General features: G+C 44.1%; 1 protein-coding gene across 5 annotated transcripts in view; it reads right to left on the bottom strand.

The window, feature by feature from the left end:
- lpp (LIM domain containing preferred translocation partner in lipoma) overlaps positions 1-21,591 on the bottom strand; it is a 170,343-nt gene that overhangs the window by 18,380 nt on the left and 130,372 nt on the right. For all 5 annotated transcript variants that reach the window (XM_010871259.4, XM_010871258.5, XM_020049139.3 and 2 more), the window contains one exon: positions 10,710-10,879. In XM_010871259.4, coding sequence (XP_010869561.1) covers positions 10,710-10,879 — 170 coding nt within the window. The remainder of the gene's footprint in view (positions 1-10,709; positions 10,880-21,591) is intronic.

Genomic DNA, 21,591 nt, shown 5'->3' on the forward strand with positions numbered 1-21,591 from the left:
ATCCAATATTTAACCTGGTCAGGTCCACCAGCTCCATGAACAATTGTTTTTAAGGCTTAAAGCTACAACTAATAGTAAAGAATAACATTGTTTGGACTGTTCTAAAAGTGGGTTTCAGGTTCGTCCAAAATCCCCCAAAAAGAGCCTCCAACTCCCAGTTACTTAAATAGATCGAGAAAATGTATTGATACTCATATGAGCATCTTATATAAACGAAATAACTGTTCAGAGAGGGAGCAGCAGCCATGACAACGTTGATGCGTTTCCGAATGTCTGCAAGGATGGAAAACAACTACAGTCACTTACAGTATACAATCACCTTTCCTGAGGTTATGTTCCTAACTCCCAGAATGCTGTGCAGGAAACAGAACCCTGGGGATGTGACAACCATCATAAAGCTGTCTATATCCCTGCACTAACATACAACAACAGACTAAAAAACATCACAGCCCATCAACACACTTTACAGTGAAAAAAAGAACTATAGCGTGGTGCCAGGGGTGGAGGCTGGCTTTTAACACACTCTAAAACATGAAGCGCTTTTTTGTTTTCTGAACACATGTAAACATGCACATGTTTTTCTATGAACGTCTCCGATAACCAGCCCCTTAGGCAAATGTGGTGGAGGAAATATCTGTCAGAAGATATTGGTCAGTCTAGCCTAGAATCACAATGTGTATCAGTCAAAGACAAGGACAAGAGGGGATGAGAGAGGAGAGGAGACAGGGGGGAGGAGAGCATGGAGGGGGAGGGGGGAGGAGAGCATGGAGGGGGAGGGGGGAGGAGAGAAGAGAAAGGGGAGGAGAGGTGAGAGGACCAATGAGGACAGAGGAAAGGAGGATGTTGATCACTACAGCTAACATTGACACCATCACACCAGCCAAAGGCAACTGGACCAGCGGGCAAAAAGAAAATAGCTTCTACTTCACTGCCAGTGTCAGAAACCTTTATTTTTCTAAATGTTTCTGCTGAAGAGTACACACGTCCAAACTGATCTGTAGCTAGCCGTGTTACTACTGTGATTATCCACAGCCACGAGGCGCTGAAAGAGCCTCACAGAGGCAGAACTCCATGCCCTTCCCTCTCCTTTAAACAACACACACCCACATAGATGACAATGGGCCTGGATGACAGGTGCAGAGATACCAACTACTGGATAACCAGGATGACAGGTGCAGAGATACCAACTACTGGATAACCAGGAGGACAGATGCAGAGATACCAACTACTGGATAACCAGGAGGACAGATGCAGAGATACCAACTACTGGATAACCAGGAGGACAGATGCAGAGATACCAACTACTGGATAACCAGGATGACAGGTGCAGAGATACCAACTACTGGATAACCAGGATGACAGGTGCAGAGATACCAAGTACTGGATAACCAGGATGACAGATGCAGAGATACCAACTACTGGATAACCAGGAGGACAGATGCAGAGATACAAACTACTGGATAACCAGGATGACAGGTGCAGAGATACCAACTACTGGATAACCAGGATGACAGGTGCAGAGATACCAACTACTGGATAACCAGGATGACAGATGCAGAGATACCAACTACTGGATAACCAGGATGACAGGTGCAGAGATACCAACTACTAGATAACCAGGATGACAGGTGCAGAGATACCAACTACTGGATAACCAGGATGACAGATGCAGAGATACCCACTGCTGGATAACCAGGATGACAGATGCAGAGATACCCACTGCTGGATAACCAGGATGACAGATGCAGAGATACCAACTACTGGATAACCAGGAGGACAGAAGATACACTGCCTGTATGGTCCTCTACGTGACCGCCCTCAGAGATTATGGTACAGTATCGATGGTAGTCTGCATCAATTTATCAATCCAACAAATGAGTAAATAGAGCCTGGTCGTCATGACGTTGTGTTTGTTTTCTTGTGTCCGATAGCAGCCCAGTTGATGGATCGGGGTTCTATTGCATAATGTTCTGTAGTCTGCAGCTATCTTTCAGCCCCAACAAATAATCACTGTAATAACACCACACACACACACACACACACCACACACACAACCTCACACACACACACACACACACACACGCTTAATGCACAGCCTCAAACACAATAAGGCCCTGTCATAACACAGGGCCCGGGTCGGCCGAAAGATGAGGCTGTTTCTGACAAACAAAGGCCAAGTGAAAACACATTCCCCTCGCAAGCACTTGCATGAGACGGAACGAGCTGTTTGCAGCATGAATGTCCTGTACCAATGTCCAATCTACAGCGCCTGTGAGACGCCACACGTCAACTCAGAACCTTCGGCTTCCTGTCCACACCCATGCAGAATCCAGATTCAGGCTGAGCGGGTGGTTCAGACCCAATGTTGGACGGGCGTATCTTTTATTAAATTGCCTACTGAGTGTCATGTCCACATGTTCCCACTGTACCAGTAACGCAGCCTCCTGGTTAAATAACATTAAGCTGGTCAAGCGGTTTAGGGTGTCATTTTACCCCACAACCAGTGTCACATTTAGCCCCAGTCTTCTGTTGAATCTCTTGGAACCACGGAGGGCTACTGCTGGCCCATGCAGCATACACAAATGCTTGGGTTCAAATAAGGCAGTCAGTGTGGAGAGCTTAGAAATAAGCAAAGTAGGACTAGAAATACATTCACACCCTATTTTTAACAACGGCCTCTGAAACTGCCATTTCCCCCAATAAAAGTGGTGTGCTTCTAAGAATGTATGTAACCTCCATATGGAACTGATGATGAGAGGAATATTTATCTCCTGTACAAGGCACAACAACAAACCCGCCAGATGAATAGATTTAACTATCCTACTATCTGGCTTTTTGGTTTTTCAATCTATTTCTCATTTACTTTGCATACAAAAAAATAATTGTTCCCGTATTTTCACAACCTTCCCCTTATTTTGTGCAAGTTTAAATTTAGAACCTCAAATCTTAATCTGGTTAAGGTGATTTCACTTTCTATCCATAGTGATGGCATTTCATTTATAAACAAAAAAAGAGAACTTTTATTTTAACAAATACAGCATGTCTAACTGGGAACACCTTGTCCTTTACAGCCAAAACCCGAGTGCAGTAAAGGGTCAACGGCCCTGCTTCGGGGGAGGACAGATTTTCTAAACTTGCCAACTAGTTCTTCGATCGAGCAACTTATTCAGAGATGGCCTAACCACTAGCGTTCCTAAAATGTCTGTTCGCTATGGCCTATCATGTTTTTGGAAGACATATGGTATCAATTGTCAAGTTATAATGACTAATTCTGTAATGTTATGAGGATTTTCTGTGTTGGCATTGAATTCAAGTGAAGTATTATTTCCTGTGTTTCACAGCATTACATTTTTGCCAGACATTCAACCTGAGTCGAGCCAAAAATAAGTCTCTCTCTTACTATATTTTTTTACCCTTCAATTTCAATCTAAAAATGCATTTTGCAAAGGAAAAATATGTTTACATTGCCAAAGCAATGAATAAGAAAAGTATATATATATATATATATTTTTTTTTTTGTTATACATAAAAATGAAAAATTCCAAGTAAAGATACACAAAATGTTTCATAAGGACTGTCACTGAGTCATCCCTCTCTCACTCTTCTACTCCACAGTAGTGCTCTGTCCTTCTCTGATACGTGTGTTATTCTGTCCTTCTCTGATACGCGTGTTATTCTGTCCTTCTCTGATAAGTGTGTTATGGCCCATATTGCTGCACTCAGCGACCTTTGTCTGAGGCTGTCCATCGTCCTCACCCTCATCATCATCATCCTCGTCATGTCTGCAGTGCCATTAATGTCTGGAAATCTCTCCAGGCTATAAGACCCCGGACAGACAGACAATTAAAAAGGTACATATAGGGAGGCGGTTCTCTGTTCCACCACCACACACTGCAGACAGACAGACAGGCAGACAGACAGGCAGACAGACAAGCAGACAGGCAGACAGACAGGCAGACAGACAGGCAGGCAGACAGACAGGCATACGGGCAGGCAGACAGACAGACAGTGTGCCATTATTTCATTAAGCGTTTAAACACAGAAGGCTTCTGAGTCAGGCCAGAGGCGTCACAGGGGGGTGGAGTGTGTGTGTGCGTGTGTATGTGTGCGTGAGTATATGTGTGGGTGTGTGTGTATCAGTGTGTGTACACCGGTTACCCCGGGCGACCACTTTACATCAAGGCAAGAAGACAAAACGGGGCCGTCCTTACACAGAGCCGTTGTCACGTTAACACGATTAGAAACCGCTCGGTAAAAATGGAGGCCTTTGGGAAGCGACTGCAGACAGTCTATCAGGGTGGGATTCTGTATTCAAACAACCAGTGACGGGTGGAGCTGGGGACACTGGACCGGGGAGCTGGGGACACTGGACCGGGAAGCTGGGGACACTGGACCGGGGAGCTGGGGACACTGGACCGGGGAGCTGGGGACACTGGACCGGGGAGCTGGGGACACTGGACCGGGGAGCTGGGGACACTGGACCGGGGAGCTGGGGACACTGGACCGGGGAGCTGGGGACACTGGACCGGGGAGCTGGGGACCCTGGACAGAGACCCACTGTCGTCCAGCTTAGCTGCCATTTGTAAGCCAGAGGTCCGACTGAGGTTGGATGTGCAGGCGGATTGCACCCTATTTCCTTACATTTCCCCGTGGGCTAGTGTCAAAGCCAGAGCACCACACAGGACATTGGGACTCATCTAGGACGTGGCCACAAAGAGGAGTGTTCAGAAGCAGGAAACCGATGGAGAAGATTACTGAGGCAAATTGGAATGTGTCACAACTGGCACCCTACTCCCGGTCTAGTGCCCCACGTTAGAGCATGGCCCAGGGGTAGCGAACTCTATAGGGGAAGAGGGTGTCATTGGGGAAACACACAGAGTTCCGGTTGCAGTTTTACTGAAAGGAATGAATGATATCTATGAATGATATCTAGTCCCAGCCGTTTGAATGGCACTAGGCCGGTAGCTAGGCTACCTCTTGGTCGACATGAAAACAGATAGAAACATGCTAATGCAAGGATAAGCGGCACCATTGAATATACAAAGCCACTTCCCTCTATAGATCTGAACTGATTTCCTGCTTTGATGGGTAACAGAAACATTACTGGATTGCAATCACCCCGAACGACATGCCAAATGGAATCATGTAATTCTTGGCAAAGAACCTTTCTATAGTTCAGGTGATATCACTGTTGGACCAGTTTCAAGTTTAAAATGAGCTCACCCAGGTAGATAAAAGAGGACTCCCTTTAACAACACTATTAAAACAGACTGCCCTACCGTTATAAATGAATAGACGCAAACAATCAATTAACCAATATGTGTATGAATAATTAATTAGGTAATAAATACATTGCATTTATTAAAATACTTTTTTTTTCAGTGGTAGAGACGATACTTTCAACACAAAAATGGAGGAAGGGGCTAGTATGTCTTGTTTGACCCTTTGGGTCGACCCAGTTATAAAAGAGACACTGGTCCAGTTTAAACCCAGGTATAAAGAGACACTGGTCCAGTTTAAACCCAGGTATAAAGAGACACTGGTCCAGTTTAAACCCAGGTATAAAGACACACTGGTCCAGTTTAAACCCAGGTATAAAGAGACACTGGTCCAGTTTAAACCCAGGTATAAAGAGACACTGGTCCAGTTTAAACCCAGGTATAAAGAGACACTGGTCCAGTTTAAACCCAGGTATAAAGAGACACTGGTCCAGTTTAAACCCAGGTATAAAGACACACTGGTCCAGTTTAAACCCAGGTATAAAGACACACTGGTCCAGTTTAAAGATATATTTTTACTCATGTTGATTCAACAACCAAATCTGATCAAGCCTAATTTCATCTTTCATTCTTCCTCCTCCTCTTTCACCTCCTTCTCCCCCTACTCTACTTGTTCCACTTGCTCCTTGTCTTACTCTCGCTCCTGTTCAGAGGAGGCTTATGCTTCCAAATGTAATCACACAAGCATCCAGACACACGTTGATTCCCTAATAGTACCGAGGAGTATGACCCTGAGGAAGAGAATAAAAGAAGAATAAATTACTTTCATTAAGAAATTCAAATTTCCCCCTCATCCTTTTGATCTGGCGCCAGAAGAACATTTCTGCTGATGAAATGAAATGCATAAATAAAGTTCCTAAATGACCTCGATCCTCTTTAGTGCTATGGATCAGAGTTGGAACAGTTTCAATAGAAACAGGAGACTGCTACAATCACAGTGTGTTGGTGTGTGTGTGTCAGTGTGTGTACAATTACACAGAGTGCTGAGGTCAGAGGTGATTTCAAGAGAGTCTGACTAGACGGATGAAGTATCATGGGGCTTTATGGCACGGGCTGGTGCGCACACACACACACACAGACACACACACAAATAGACACACACACACACACAAACAAACATGCTCAAATACACACACACATGCACAAACAGACACACACACAAATACACACAGACGCACAAATACAGACAGACGCACAAATACAGTTGTGCTCAAAAGTTTGCATACCCTCTGAGAACTGGTAATATATGTACCATTTGTAAAGAAAACATGAGTGAGCAGGCAAAACACATGTCTTTTAAATCTTATGGGATTCACATTCAACTGTAGGCCATAACAGAATGGCACACATTTTTTTTTTCTGACTCCTGTTCAAAAGTCTACATACCCTTAGTTCTTAATACTGCGTATTGCCCCCTTTAGGATCAATGACAGCGTGCAGTCTTTTGTAATAGTTGTCTATGAGGCCCCAAATTCTTGCAGGTGGTATAGCTGCCCATTCGTCTTGGCAAAATGCCTCCAGGTCATGCAAAGTTGTTGGTCGTCTTGCATGAAGTGCACGTATGAGATCTCCCCAGAGTGGCTCGATGATATTTAGGTCAGGAGACTGTGATGGCCAATCCAGAACCTTCACCTTTTTCTGCTGTAACCACTGGAGGGTCAACTTGGCCTTGTGTTTAGGGTCATTGTCGGGCTGGAAAGTCTAAGGGTCCCACGTGCAGATTTCATGCAGAAGAATGAAAATTGGCTTCCATTATTTTCTGATAACATGCTGCATTCATCTTGCCATCAATTTTCACAAGATTCCCTGTGCCTTTAGAGCTCACACACCCACAAAACATCAGAGAGCCACCAGCATGCTTCACAGTGGGGATGGTATTCTTTTCACTATAGGCCTTGTTTGACCCCTCTCCAAATATAGCATTTATGGATGTGACCATAAAGCTCTATTTTGTTCTCGTCACTCCAAATTACAATGTGCCAAAAGCTGTGAGGCGTGTCAAGGTGTTGTCGGCATATTGTAACCAGGCTTTTTTGATGCTATGGCGCAGTAATGGCTTCTTTCTGGCAACTCGACCATGCAGCTCATTTTTGTTCAAGTATTGTCATATTGTGCTACTTGAAACAACCACACCGTCTTTTTTCAGAGCAGCCTGTATTTCTCCTGATGGTTACCTGTGGGTTTTTCTTTGTATCGCAAACAATTCTTCTGGCAGTTTTGGCTGAAATCTTTCTTGGTCTACCTGACCATGGCTTGGTATCAAGAGATCCCCGAATCTTCCACTTCTTAATAAGTGATTGAACAGTATCTTTTTATATCCTTTTCCATCTTTATAAAATTCCATTACCTTGTTACACAGGTCTTTTGACAGTTCGTTTCTGCTCCCCATGGCTCAGTATCTAGCCTTCACCTTTAATTGCCATTTTCACCTGTGTGTGTCACCTTGTGTGTCTGTAACAAGGGCAAACATTCAAGGGTATGTAAACTTTTGATCAGGACCATTTGGCTGATTTCTGTTATCATCATGATTTAAAGAGGCCAAACAACTATGTGATAATAAATGGCTTCATATGATCACTATCCTTAAATAAAATACTTTTTTATATACATATTTTCAAAATCAATGCCATAATTTCACAATTACTGTCAGGGTATGCAAACTTATGAGCACAACTGTACACACACACACACACACACACACACACACACACACACAAACACGCACACAGATGCACGCACACACAAACAATACACACACACACACAAATAAACACACACACACACACACACACACACACATGCACACACACATATACACACATGCACACACACAAATACACACGCACAAATAGACACACACAGATACACACACACACACGCACGCACAAATAAATGCACGCACGGCTGACTAGGACAAGGTAATGACTATTCTTGATAGACTGGTACATAGTCTTGATAGACTAGGATCATATCAGATGTTATATACTGTGGGATCATATCAGATGTTATATACTGTAGGATCATATCAGATGTTATACACTGTAGGATCATATCAGATGTTATATACTGTGGGATCATATCAGATGTTATATACTGTAGGATCATATCAGATGTTATATACTGTGGGATCATATCAGATGTTAGATAATATAGGATCATATCAGATGTTATATACTGTAGGATCATATCAGATGTTATATACTGTAGGATCATATCAGATGTTATATACTGTGGGATCATATCAGATGTTAGATAATGTAGGATCATATCAGATGTTATATACTGTAGGATCATATCAGATGTTATATACTGTAGGATCATATCAGATGTTAGATAATGTAATCCTAACAGAGAGATCAGATACAAAGTTAAAAATAAAGACAGACAGTCAGTATTGACTTCCTGTATGTGTTCACCATTATGCTTCAATCAACTCTCTCTTTATTGATGATCTCAAGGCCTGCATTAAAACGGTTGTCCTGCTATACCCTGAGGGAAGTAAGCAGTGAACAATGTTAAAAACGGGTTCAGAAATGCATCCAGATGAGAAATGTTTTTATATTGGCATCACACCTTCTATAAAATGTATCATTTTTAATGCAATAATTAATTAATGTTATACAGTAAATAATCTTTGCACATGTGGAAGTTAATTAGTCCTCTGGGCATTTTCCTCGTTATGAGAAAACCAGCACATGAAAGGTGTTTGTGGTGAGTGTTATCACATTGGCCAATGAAACCCTGGGGATTAAAGATCCACCTGGAGCCTGATGAGGCCTTGAGTGAACAAATCAAAACTAGACGCTTTTAAGACCACATTTCTTACGCAGGATACAAGGTGCTTGAACAATCAGAATCGGACAAGGTCGGCCCATATCCCAAATGTCCTCATATTACCCATGAGCACTACAGAGGCTGCAGAGATGAAGGTGCCTTTCGGAACGCAGCGATTGCAATGGTTAACCAGGTGAAGAGTCAACAGTTTCGCCAGTTTCTCAACAGGAAAATACATGGTGGATGTGTGTGAGAGGATTACAGATGTATACATTCAGGTGCAGAACTTTTGAGTTTCCTCTGAAATTGACATAACTAGGGAAGGAGAGGACTGAAAAGGCATACGGACACATATTTTCGAAGTGTGATTAACATGGGGAAGTAAGAGCTGAGAGAATAACCAAAAGACGAAACCACCCAAAAAACCCAATACAGCAAAACTCACATGTTATTATGCAACATCAGACAATAGTCCACAATTAGAAACAGTTCAATCGTGTGGAGTCTCAGTATGACCAGGACTTCCATGAGAAGTAGAGCCATTTCATTCTGATTTTTCATTGAACTTTTAACTCTTGGTACAAATGATACTCACTGAAGTGTGTTTTTGTCCCCACAAGAGAAATCCCAGTATTTAGTAGATCAAATGTCACCTCCAGTGATTACTCCATACACAGACTGGGCGGAGGGAACATAATGAATTCCCCTAAAATTATTATTTCTCAAGAACCCCCATCTTTTGTGGGCCATCTATATTTGCAAAACTTTATTAATACTTTGGTTGCACAAGCAGAAAGTACGGTAACACGACCAGAGGAGTGTTTCATAATATTCTCTGTGAAGTTCCTAACCTCACCAAGTGGCCCAAATGGTACCCAATTCCCTTTAAAGGGCACCTCTTTTGACCGGGGGCCCTAAAAGTAGTGCATCATAAAAAACTGAATAGGATGCCATTTGGAATGAACGTCAAGTCCCAGAAACAACCCAGAAACGGTGCTTTTATATCTTACTGGAACTGTCAGTCAATCATTTTCCGTTTTGATCAGATTCTTTGGTAGAAGAAATAAAATAAAATTTCAAAGGACATTTTGGATAAAAATAAAAAAGGGAAGGAAGAAACTCAGAGACGAGTGGAGGAGAGAAAACACAGCAGAAGCAAAAGTGGAGAAGAAAATACGAGGGGAGACGAGATTAGGGGAGAACAGAGAAAAAGGGAGAGTAGAAGAGGAGATGGAGAGAAGAGAAGAGGAAGAGAAGAGAGGAGGAGATATTTAATCCAATCTACAAAGGAGAGCAATCCAATCTTCCATCAGACTGTGATTTCCATACTGGCTCAGCGTCTGGAGTGCATTTCAGTACCTCCTAACCAGCTTTCCAAACGGCACCCTACTTAAAGTGCACTACTTTCAATGAAGACACACAGAGTGGGAAGTAGTTTGCCGTCCCGGGAGCATGGGGCCATTTCAGACGTGGCCCAGGGTCCAGTGATCCGGTACGCCGGAAGCACACACCTCTATCAAGACAACGCCCCCCTCCCGAAATGTCCCACGTGAATTCCTTCTCCTCCGTTTTCAGAGGACCGTTTGACCCGGACACTGTCTGAGGGCGAGTGTGTGTGTGTGTGTGTGTGTGCGAACGGACAGGACGAGGACTCACGACGTAGCAGGGCTCACAGTAGGCCTTCTTCTCCACGGCGTAGAAGGGTTTCCCACGCAGACGCCCGCTGCAGGTCACGCAGACAAAACAGTCCACGTGGAAGACCTGGTCCATAGCCATACAGCCGGTGCCCTCGCCCACCACGTTCTCCCCGCACCTGGCACACCGACCTGGGGTCAGAGGAAGGAGGAGGGAGGGGGTCAGAACTGGTTCGTCCACAGGTCAGGCGACACAGTTCAAAACTCACACCAAATGCACTCACACCAGTGATCCGAGGCAGAGAGGTACTGCGGCTGACCATTCAGCCATTATATTGAACTCTCCACATGGTCAGTGTGTCTAGTCCTCGCAGAGGACACGTGTCCTCAAGAAAACCAGTTTTCTGTGGTGACTCTTGAGACAAGCGCAAAGCGTAGCAAATTCCAACTTTGTGAAGCAGTTATTTTTTGATCGCTTATCAAAGAGGAAATCAGGGGTACCAAAAAAAGACTCAGAGATATACATACACTCCCTACTACTCTTAAAGGGACAGTTGAAAAGTGATAGGCTTTATCAAGTAGAAAGGAAAACCCATGAGACAGAAAGCAGCAAATCTCCCAAAACTTCCCATGATGCAGTAATCACAACTGATAGATCAGATCTGATTGATCCAGATCTAATCTGGGTCCACTAGACCTATTCATCTCTAATCAAGTGTGAGATGAAGCAAGGCTTCCTACAGAAGTCAAAGGAATCGTAATTTAAGAACACTTCACATACAGGAAGTTAAGATCACTTCATATCCAGGGCAGATAACATCTTAAGGGAATTCACTCTTGAAGAGTTCTTCCCGTCTATATCAGCGTCTTTAGAGTTCTTCCTTTATGTCAGCAATGGAAAAGGCCAGCGTGGTCAGACGACCAGCACAAAGACATGTAAGGCTTTAATTAAAGAGTGAGAGACACTCTTGGGGCTGTAGAAGGGAAACACTAGCATATAAAAGATAAGGCTGAACATCCTACTTATATTGGGTAAAATAACTGAACGCACCATCAATTATTTTCTGTTTTATATTCGTAATAATTATTTTTCACTGTGACATTATGGACTTGGTGTTGACAGTGGGAAAACCATCAAGTTACATCAATTTGGATGCCATTTTGTTAATACCCCCCTTAAAATGAATACTTGGTCCTTTTAAAAGTAACATAAATTGCTTTAGAAATTAATTCCACATTCATTTTTAACAAATAACTTCTCTTAAAATGATCCAGCACCTGTCCATTTAAAAAGAATACACCAACCTTATGTAATACCTTCCTTTTAAAACAAATACCCCTCCCAATAAAAAAAAAGAATTGGTCCTTGTAAAACTAACACCCAGTTCTTCTAAATAACGAATACTCCTCCCATTAAAAATGAATACCCAGTCTGTTAAAAACAAAGACCCTCCCTTTAAGAATAATACCCGAAAATGTAAGAAAACCCTTACCTTGAAAAGTAACGAATAAATCTCCTTTTATAACAAACTTACACACCTCCCATTTTTTTTTTTACTAATAACAACATTTCCTTTCAAAGTGAATACCACTTCCTTTAAAACTAACTAATTCCTCTCCATTAAAACTTTCCAGTCTATATCCTCTTGGCCCGCATTAAGACTGCAGATAAGGAAGAGATTAACACAGTAACAATGGAGAAACATCACTGTACTGGGACATGGCCAACATCTTTTTTTAAAAGTCAAACAGTATTTTAAGGTTTTAATGATAAAGAGAGCAAAACTTTCAAAAGAGACCCCGTCTTGCCTTGTCTTTGTGTTTCAGGGCAAAGCAGCGAGCTGATACTGTTGCTACAGAAAGGGACAGATTGCATATTGTCGGAACGCGGCTTTTGGATATCTTTAATTGACTTGGAGATATCTTTAATTGAGTTTAAGATGTCCCCAACTCAATGTGAAGTTTATCTTCGACCCAATTAATGATGCTAGCAATTTAATTAGGGATATCTTACAACAATGGGGTTTTAGAAAAGATATCTTACAATGTTTTATTTTTTTTTACACACACATCTAAAAGACAGATAGAATCATAGAGAAAAAGAATGAAAAAAACAATGTGTGATATTACGTCGAATTAGTTTTCACATTCTTTACTCCGTCTGAGTCTGATTTAATGCGTGTGTATGTCAGATTTGCTTCTGATTGGCTGTCTGATTGGCTGTCTGATTGGCTGCGGCGTGAAACAGATACACAGAGAAGATAGGAAACTAACCATAGAGGGATTTCAGAGCCTAGGTGTGTGTGTGTGTGTGTGTGTGTGTGTCCGTGTGCATACTTTAATGGGAGCACATGTGCATGTTTGTGTGAGCATAAGAGAACCAACCAGAGATATCAAAAACATGATGCTCACATTTTCACCGTTCCACCTATTCTGTTTTCATCTCAAAACAACACGAGAATGTCAGGCTGAATCAGTTGCAGGCATAACAGTAACTTCAGGGCACTTCAAGAAGCATGAAGTATTAAATATCAAAGATTTGTATATTCCCTCCTCAACCTGATAACGATAATAAAGTCGGCTAACGACATACGTTTGACTGGTTTCATTTTGAATGCAGATATCGGATAACTATAGTCTTTCCAAATTGGTGAGACGCTTGATGAAGTTCTGTGACGAGAGAGGTGATCGTAGATGGAACAAAGAGTTCTTTAACCACTACTAGTGAGTAAAGGGTCAAATGTTCTCTCCCCCTCTGAATTCAAAAGATGCTAAACACCAGCTTGTTTAGCATCCACTGGGGCAAAGAGAACACCCTGAGGACTTTCTAAACAGTGTTAATGTCTTAAATCCATTCGGCAAACTCCCCCGTGCAGGGGAGACTTGGGGTGAGGCACGTTTGCACGGAGAGAACCGGCTATCCAGTTTCATGTGTTTCCACCAGCATTCCATTTGCACCTCAATTACTGATACACACACACACACCTCAATTTACCAAGCCTGTGTTAGCTTCTGTACAGGAGAGGCAGGGTGCAGGAGACAGATTAAACAAACTAGAGATGGAGCGTCTCAGGGGAATGTGTGGGTGTCAACCAAATCACAGGCTGGTAATCACTTCAAAGAGCCAGAGAAAACGAGACCGAGGGAGAGAGAGAGAGAGAGAGAGAGGGGGAGATGGAGAGACAGATGGAGAGATATGCAGAGACAGAGAAAGAAAGACAGATGAGGGAGAAAGAGAGAGGGAGAAAAACTGAGAAAAATAAAGAAGACCAGGAAGAGAGAGAGAGAGTCTTCAGATCATATGTCATCTTCATTGAGTGAAGAAGAGAGAGCCCAATGTGTCCCATAGGGTTCCCACTTTAAATAGCCAGAAGGAAACCTCTCAGAAATGATTTTCCTTTTGGTGGTTTGTGATCGCTAAGGCCCTCGGGACCTATTTGTGTGTGTGTGTGTGTGTGTGTGTGAGATGCTGCGCACAAATTGTCACACACACACACACACACAGACCAAAGACAAAGAGCTACATGACACACACACACACACACACACACACAAAGTAAACACAACATAACAGTACTCTTTAATGAGTATGCATTGTATTCTTTCCAGATAAAACGTACTCCGCTGTCTGGAAACGTCTATTAGCGTCTCCAACGACGACCTCGCTGACAATCTGTCCTGTCTGCCTGAAAGGAGACGCTCCAGTGAGTGGAGTGCCTATAGCGGCCCACTTCCTTAAGCAAAAATAGTGCACTAAACAGAAACTAGGGTGCTAGGGCACGGGTCTGAACCAGAACAGGGTGGTATGTGGGCAACGTAGTGTGCGTGTGACGGAGAGTGACTCTATAAGGATGCCCACAAGCCCCCCCCCCCCCGGACATGCCTGACATTTCTCAGAGGAGAGGGAGAGCCACGGTAGAGGGCGGCGAGGGGTGGACAACACGCCATCTCACGGCGAGGGGGATGATGGGAGGCGGGAGCACGCATCAGTGTTCTCCGCCCGGGTTGTGTCATCGTTTCCCCCAAACCATCCTAAATATACACGCTCTTATGTAAACACGCAGCCTTCTAATGGCGCCTTGCATAACACGTCAGGGGGAGACGTTCAGGAATTTACTGTACAGGAAATGGGTCACGGCCTTCCGGAATAATGTTTGCAAACAGAGTTGGCTGTAATGAGGTCGCGGCTGACTGATCAGACGGTAGAACAACGTTCCATCAGCGAATAACAAACCAACCGTCAACAGTAGAACGCATGTGGTGAAGCAGGTCACGGCCCTCAAACCAAACAACACAAATAGTCATGAGGACATGGGGAGGGCAATACTGTATATACCTCCTTGTTGCCCCTCGTGAGAAAATGCCCACAGTTAAGCTTTTGTTTGCATGTTTATTTCACAATACGTTGAGGGAGAAGTTGGATTATGGATTTTAGCTAGAAATAACAACACTCTCTGTATGCTAGCTATGCTATCAGCTTAATCAAATAGGAGGTTGGATTTGGCAACCACTTTTCTGAAACCTAAAAAAGACCATTTCTAAAGAATTTTGAGAGAAATCCGACTCGCCAAACCACATCAGAGAATTTGACCACGTGCCAGGGACAACGTTTTTCTGCTATTCTCGGCGGTGTGCGATGTCACGACGCGGTCCTCTGGCTACCTGCTGGGATCCCAAAGCCACCCCACAGCGTAGCAGGTCCGTATGGGCCGGGCCATTCTTCTGTGCATAATTAAGACGTAGTTCTTGGGAGGCTATTGTGCTGTTTGGATGTGACAATGCAAAGTAATGTTGTGTCCTCAAAACATCCCGTGGAAGAAGCTGAGTAATGCCGTCTCTAACGACGACAGATTGGCTCAAGTGAAGCGGGGGTGGGGGGGGTGGGGGCGTGCTCAAACAACATAAGAGAAGGTGCTGCCTTTATTCAGCACTGAATTAAAGACGTGGCAGGGGCACGGCACCTTAATCGATTAGCAACTCTCTTTCATTAGGAGTTCATTTAAAAAAAAAAAAAAAAGCCCGGCCAAAGCAAACGAGCGGCCCGAGAGGTTTGGCCTTGCGCTGGGTGTAGCGGGGGTCCAAAAACATGAAGCGTCATGCAGTGGAGAGCGCTCGACAACCACTTCACATCAACAGTTTTGATCCAAACCGCCGGCCGAGGAAATAAGAAGCGTTTGTTCCGTGCCGAGGCGCGGCTTCAAACAGCTTGTTCAATAATACACAGCAGCAATCAGACCGACATGACGGTGCTTCTGTCCCTGGTGGTGGAGATGATCCCAAATACTTTCCAACTATTATAGTCGGGGTGGAAAGCAGCATAAAGGAGGCATGAAAGACGAACCAACGCTCCCCAGTGTGTCTCTGAGAATGGAGTGGGAAGCACAGTTTTAATATCACTTTAATATCACTACTTCAAATAGTTCTGTTCTATAAGCGATGTAATAGAAACAGGACAGGAGAGAACAGGGGGGGGGGGGGGTTCATTTAAACTTTACCCCCCCCTCCTTCCTTTTCATTCCAACCCTTAGAAGCTGTGTCTTTTCTCTGTTACATCGAAGAAGAAGAAAAAAAGAGAATTGAAGAAAGGGAAGAATCTTTCTAAACTCAGAAGAGGAGGCTGTTCCCAGTGAGCAGGGGAGGCTGAGAATGGTTAGACAATTTAATTGGATAAAAGGAAAAGATTAAAGAGTCCCTGACTCTGTTCCATAAATAATTGATTCCTAATGTATTTGTAGTGGCAAGAGGAGAGGCGCAGTTGTTTGGGGATGGGGTGCGCTGAGTGGCAGTGTGTGCCACATTTCCCTCTTTCACTCCATCTCCCTCTTTTCTCTTCGCCTTCTTCTCTTTGTTTCTTCACGTCGTGATGTTCAAGCACCATGAAAGGCAGAAGGGGAGCTCACTTGCGGCTCAATTTGATCTTACATCGCCGGAAATCAAACACGGCGCGTGTAAAGAAGGATTGCAGGGAGGAACTTTTTTTTGGGTGGGAGACCAAACTTTTCGCGCTGTGTTGTTTTAGTAGGGGGTAGAATGTAATTCAGGTTATGTCTGACTGGCACGCGTGCGCGCACACACACACACACACACACACACACACACACAAATACACACACAAACACACCCTCGGAGTACTAAAATAACAAAGACCACAACACGTATTTTGGGAATTCAAGAAGGATGGTTTAAATCACAGTGGGCTGTGAAATAACTAGATGCGTTGGTAAAAACTCAAAAGGCTACCAGAAGTGTAGCCTGTGCTGTTGTTTTTCAGGAAACAACCACAGCAACAAACTAAAAAAAGCTAATTTCGAAACATCTGTCTCAGCTGGGAATTCAAACTGCAGAGAATTATGCCGCTCGGCTGCACAAGTTTACTAAGCAGAGCTTCCAAAATATAATGGCAGGGAATCATAGCGCCCCACATTAAGCCCAGAGTGTGCAATTAATTAGATATGACAGGTTTTGAGAAAGGGGACCAAGAAAAGGTACAAAGTCACAATAAATTGTTTACGCTTAATTAGGGAGGAAAACAAACATCACAGTGTTTAACAACGAAGGCTACGTCTGTCTGTGTGAATTAGCACTCTGCCCAACGGCTTCTGAATCGCTACAAGCCCCAATTTGCGCTCTGGTTTTTTTTCCTCTCTCCTCAATCTCAATCTGAATATGCATCTTCCCTCTGTGATCCCAATGTCAGCAAAATAACGATCCGAAGGCCCACCGCGATCCTGCCCGCGATGGAGGAGGAGACAGAGGAGGCGAGCCTCCGCCACAAAGCATTACGGCTCGCCCCGCCAGGGTCCCAGGCCGCGTGGGGGGCGGGGGGGGGGGGGGGGGGGAGATAAGGGACCCAGGATAGGTTACATGTTTTGGAAACAGGTTGGCAGAAGTGACATGCTTGGGTGCCAAGGGCAGGGGGATACCAGATGGGGAGGCAGGGGGGGGAAGAGGAGGAAAGAGGTGAGCGCTTGTGTGTGCGCGCGTACGCGCGTGTGTGTGTTTGTGCATGTGTTAGCGAAAAAGTCAAATGTGAGCGTGAGTGAGAAAGTCAAGTGGGTGCAATTGGGTGTCTGCGTGTTTGCAAGGGCATGTGTGTATGTGACTGTCTGTGTGCAAGTCAAGTTAATGTCTGCGTGTGTGTGTGTGTGTGTGTGTGTGTGTGTGTGCGCGCACGAGAGGAGTTCTATTCATTCCTGGGGTCAAACACTCAGTCAGAAAACGGAGCGACGTGACTGGACCGGGAGCCTCAGCTGGGCTTGCTCGGCAGCTGATCTGGCAAGCCTCAGTGGAGCTGTCTCAACGAGCCACGACTGCAGCTTTGAGTCCTCGGTGGGAGTAAAGGGGGAGGGTCACCTCACGTGAACCAGCAGCACAGAAAGGAGAAGTGGGCCGCTATTCTGCTCCTCTGTCGGAGACAGACGGACAGGGAGAGAGGCGCTAGCAGAAAGGGAGAAAGCAAGAGAGGGAGTGGGAGAAATACAGGGTTATAGAGAGAGCTATGGAGAGAAAGAGAAAAGAAGCAGAGAGTCTAGAGCCATGTAAAATCAGTTTTTCTTCTCCAAATTCCATGATATGGGTTGTATTTTTCTGGTACGTTTTTAATATGACACCTCCATATAAACGGAGGTTGTGAGTGGGTTAGGGTTGTAACGCAGACTATATGAATGAAGTGGTATTCTGAAGGCCGCCCCCGCAGCTAATAAAACCACATTTAATTGGTTCATCAGTGTTTATTATGAACCTGGAATCCTGAAACGACATTAGGGAACGCTGTCCTGTAAAATGGCCTAATATTCCATGTTTGTTGTGACCATGACATTTGGCAGCAGACATTGTGGGCTGAAGGCCTCCTTTGGCTTTCTCCAAACGTAAACCCGTGCAGATGCAGGAAATAGGGTGAAAGATGACCGATCTAACTTTTCCCCATCGCTCAGGGGGCCCAAGTTAAGTGTCTTTGTGCGTCGGCCTTGGAAACAAGCAGCTTCCGAATGGCAGCCATGTCATTAACTCCATCTTTGTTTAAGCTCACAACGTGCAGATTTTGTTGACACTGGGTCACAGAGGCACTGATTCAGTTCTGTGGTAAATGTCAAGGCTGTGCTTTTGGGGCTTTGATCAACTATCCTGTTGGGCTCACGATCATTGTTCCTCTTTGTCAATGCTATTTATCCATCGTTGGCGCATACTGCGATGGTTTGAGAATGTTCCCCTTGACACATATTGACCGACACACCAGCAATGCCACCTGCAGTGGCGGGGCTTTTTGCTGCAAGACTCACTCAGGAAATGATTTGTCAGCATATGCATGCTTTGAGCATAAATGTCTTCTCAATAAAAGGTGTCCACAGGGGAGGGGGAGACATTACAACGAACAAACCAACTAACATCTTTACTATGCTTTTAAGTTTTCTTTAAAGGGGCCATTTTACCCTGGGGGAGTGTCAGTCGATGGGTTTCAAGTTTCTGAGATTTCCAGGAGATTGGCATTTGCTTTACACAGAAGGAGTTGGGGAATGGGGTTTCCACCATAACCCATACACTATTATGTCCAAACATGCAATGAAGGGCAAGCGAGATACATTTTTTTTTATTAAATAATAGTTTTGCGAAACCTCCATGTTCTACAGATTGCACAACAAGTAATTTCATGTGTAGTGGCAGAAAACAACATGGGCAATGGTCAATGCTGGTGTTTCAAAAACAACTGCTGCGTAAACAAGTTTCGGTGTGGGTGTTTTTAATTGTATTTCTAGATTATTCTTGATGGCTGATCTGCTAGGGAGGCGGCAACTACACTGCTACAAATGCAGGACACTGTGGTACTGTATGTTAACAGGCGAATACAAAGGAAGTTGCAAAAACCCCGTTTGCTGATACAGACTGTGTAGAGGAGATTGCATGCATTTTCATAGACACATTTTCCATAGCTAGCATTGGTCATTTGTAAATTAAGTAGGTGAGCTATGGTAAAATTCCCCTTCTTGATGAACTTAAACACAGAACGACAAAAATGCACAGAGACGGCCGAACTGTCTGCACCTGATGTACTATTCAAGGGCAGGCTGCAACACTCCAAGATCGGGATGCTGCCCTCTAGGGGCAGGAGGGTCAAAGTCATTCCTAGACGGCGCGTTGCATCGGGGCAACACGAGACCACTCCTCCACAGCGTAACATCTCCAAACAGCAATGTTATGACACACAACAGCAGAAATATCTAAACGTGAAAGCAAAGTCCCTCGTTAGAGTTTGCTGAGGGCGAATGGCTGACTGACTGAGTAATATGTAAATGTTGTCAACCAGGGAATCTGGGACAAGGCACAGAGCTGTCTAAACAAAAAGACACCCTGTTAAAACATTAACTTTGGAGTCAGCCTTTATTGTATTTGAAGAGCAACAGACATCTGTGTTAGACAATGCCTCCGTCATCTCAAACTTTTCCTGTAACCCAGTTACCCAGGTTGATCTTCTCCAACCCGTGCTGACACGTTCCTCTGTCTAGGTTGATCCTCTCCAAACCGCTCCAATCCCCTCTGTCTCACTAGCCAACAGCTAGCGCCTCTTTCTGCCTCTCGCTTTACAGTAGCTACTGCCTGTGTCCCACACAGCACACTGTTCCCAATATAGTGCACTACTTTTGACCATGGTCTATGGGCTTCTGGTAAAATAATCATGACAATAGTGCTCTGAATAAAGGATAGACTGCCACTTGGGACGCGTCCTCTCTGCCCTTACTGAAGTTAGCTGCTGAGCCACTGTAACTCTTCTTCCAAGATTCTTCATAAAAATGTAATGTGTGGTGTATTTATAAGTGATGAGGGTTCTTCCAGCTGACATTATGAGGATACAGTATGTGGCAAAGCGCCCGTGCATTCTCAAACCACTCACATCATCAAACTAAAGATGGAAACAATGCAAGGACAAGCTCATCAGACTGTTCCTGAAGTACTACCTCAAACAACGCTCACCGCGGACCTGTCAACTGACTTCTGCCTAATGAAAGAAAACTGACATGAAGACAACAAAATCGCATTTACAAAAACAACGAGGGAAATGCCATAATGCAACCACTAAAGAAAAACACACGCAGATGGGTTGGATTTTATTTGTAGTTGCACTGTTTGTAATGTATAATTGTATTTTAAAGACTAAATGTATTTTGTTACCATCATTCTGTTGAAAGAATAGCTGCTGCAAGAAAATTACAGCAGCTGGTTTAGCAAAAGCTAATGGGGATCCACATTTCTTTTAAAGCCTGCTTTGAGGTTCGACATGTTAAAATATTAAATGATAACTCAAAAACCCTTTCTGGGAGGGACTGCATAGTAACAGTTAAGTATCATCATATCTGATAGTCAACAATGCAGAGCGCCACGTCCTTTAAATAATTCAGGGGAGTGTCCTGGTTTAGGTCTGAACACAGCGAACAGCACAACAGACACACATTTAGGGTCCCGTGCACTGCTACAACCGAGGCACAGTTACAACCGAGGCACAGTTACAACCGAGGCACAGTTACAACCGAGGCACAGTTACAACCGAGGCATAAAAAAACAACAGAGGCATCAGTACCACCGAGTCATTGCTACAACTGAGGCAGAGCTACAACTGAGGCAGAGCTACTACGGAGGACCTCCCAGATCCTACATTGTTCTCTACATTTGACCAGAGCCCTACAGGTACCCCACGTCCCCTATGGCCCCTAGTCAAAAGCAGTGTACCACATACGAAACATGGGTTCAATTGGGGCCTAAGCCAGCGTGAGTTTCTCCCTGTGTCCTATTGGATTTCAACAGAACACCAGAGAACACAGGAACACCTACGCAGAACCTAAGGGGATTATACATGACGGATGATGACACTGAGAGAAAAGACTCTAATCTAATCTGTTAGTCTGAATCAGAAC

The sequence above is a fragment of the Esox lucius genome, chromosome 8 (assembly GCF_011004845.1).
Source record: "Esox lucius isolate fEsoLuc1 chromosome 8, fEsoLuc1.pri, whole genome shotgun sequence".
NCBI classification, from domain to species: domain Eukaryota; kingdom Metazoa; phylum Chordata; class Actinopteri; order Esociformes; family Esocidae; genus Esox; species Esox lucius.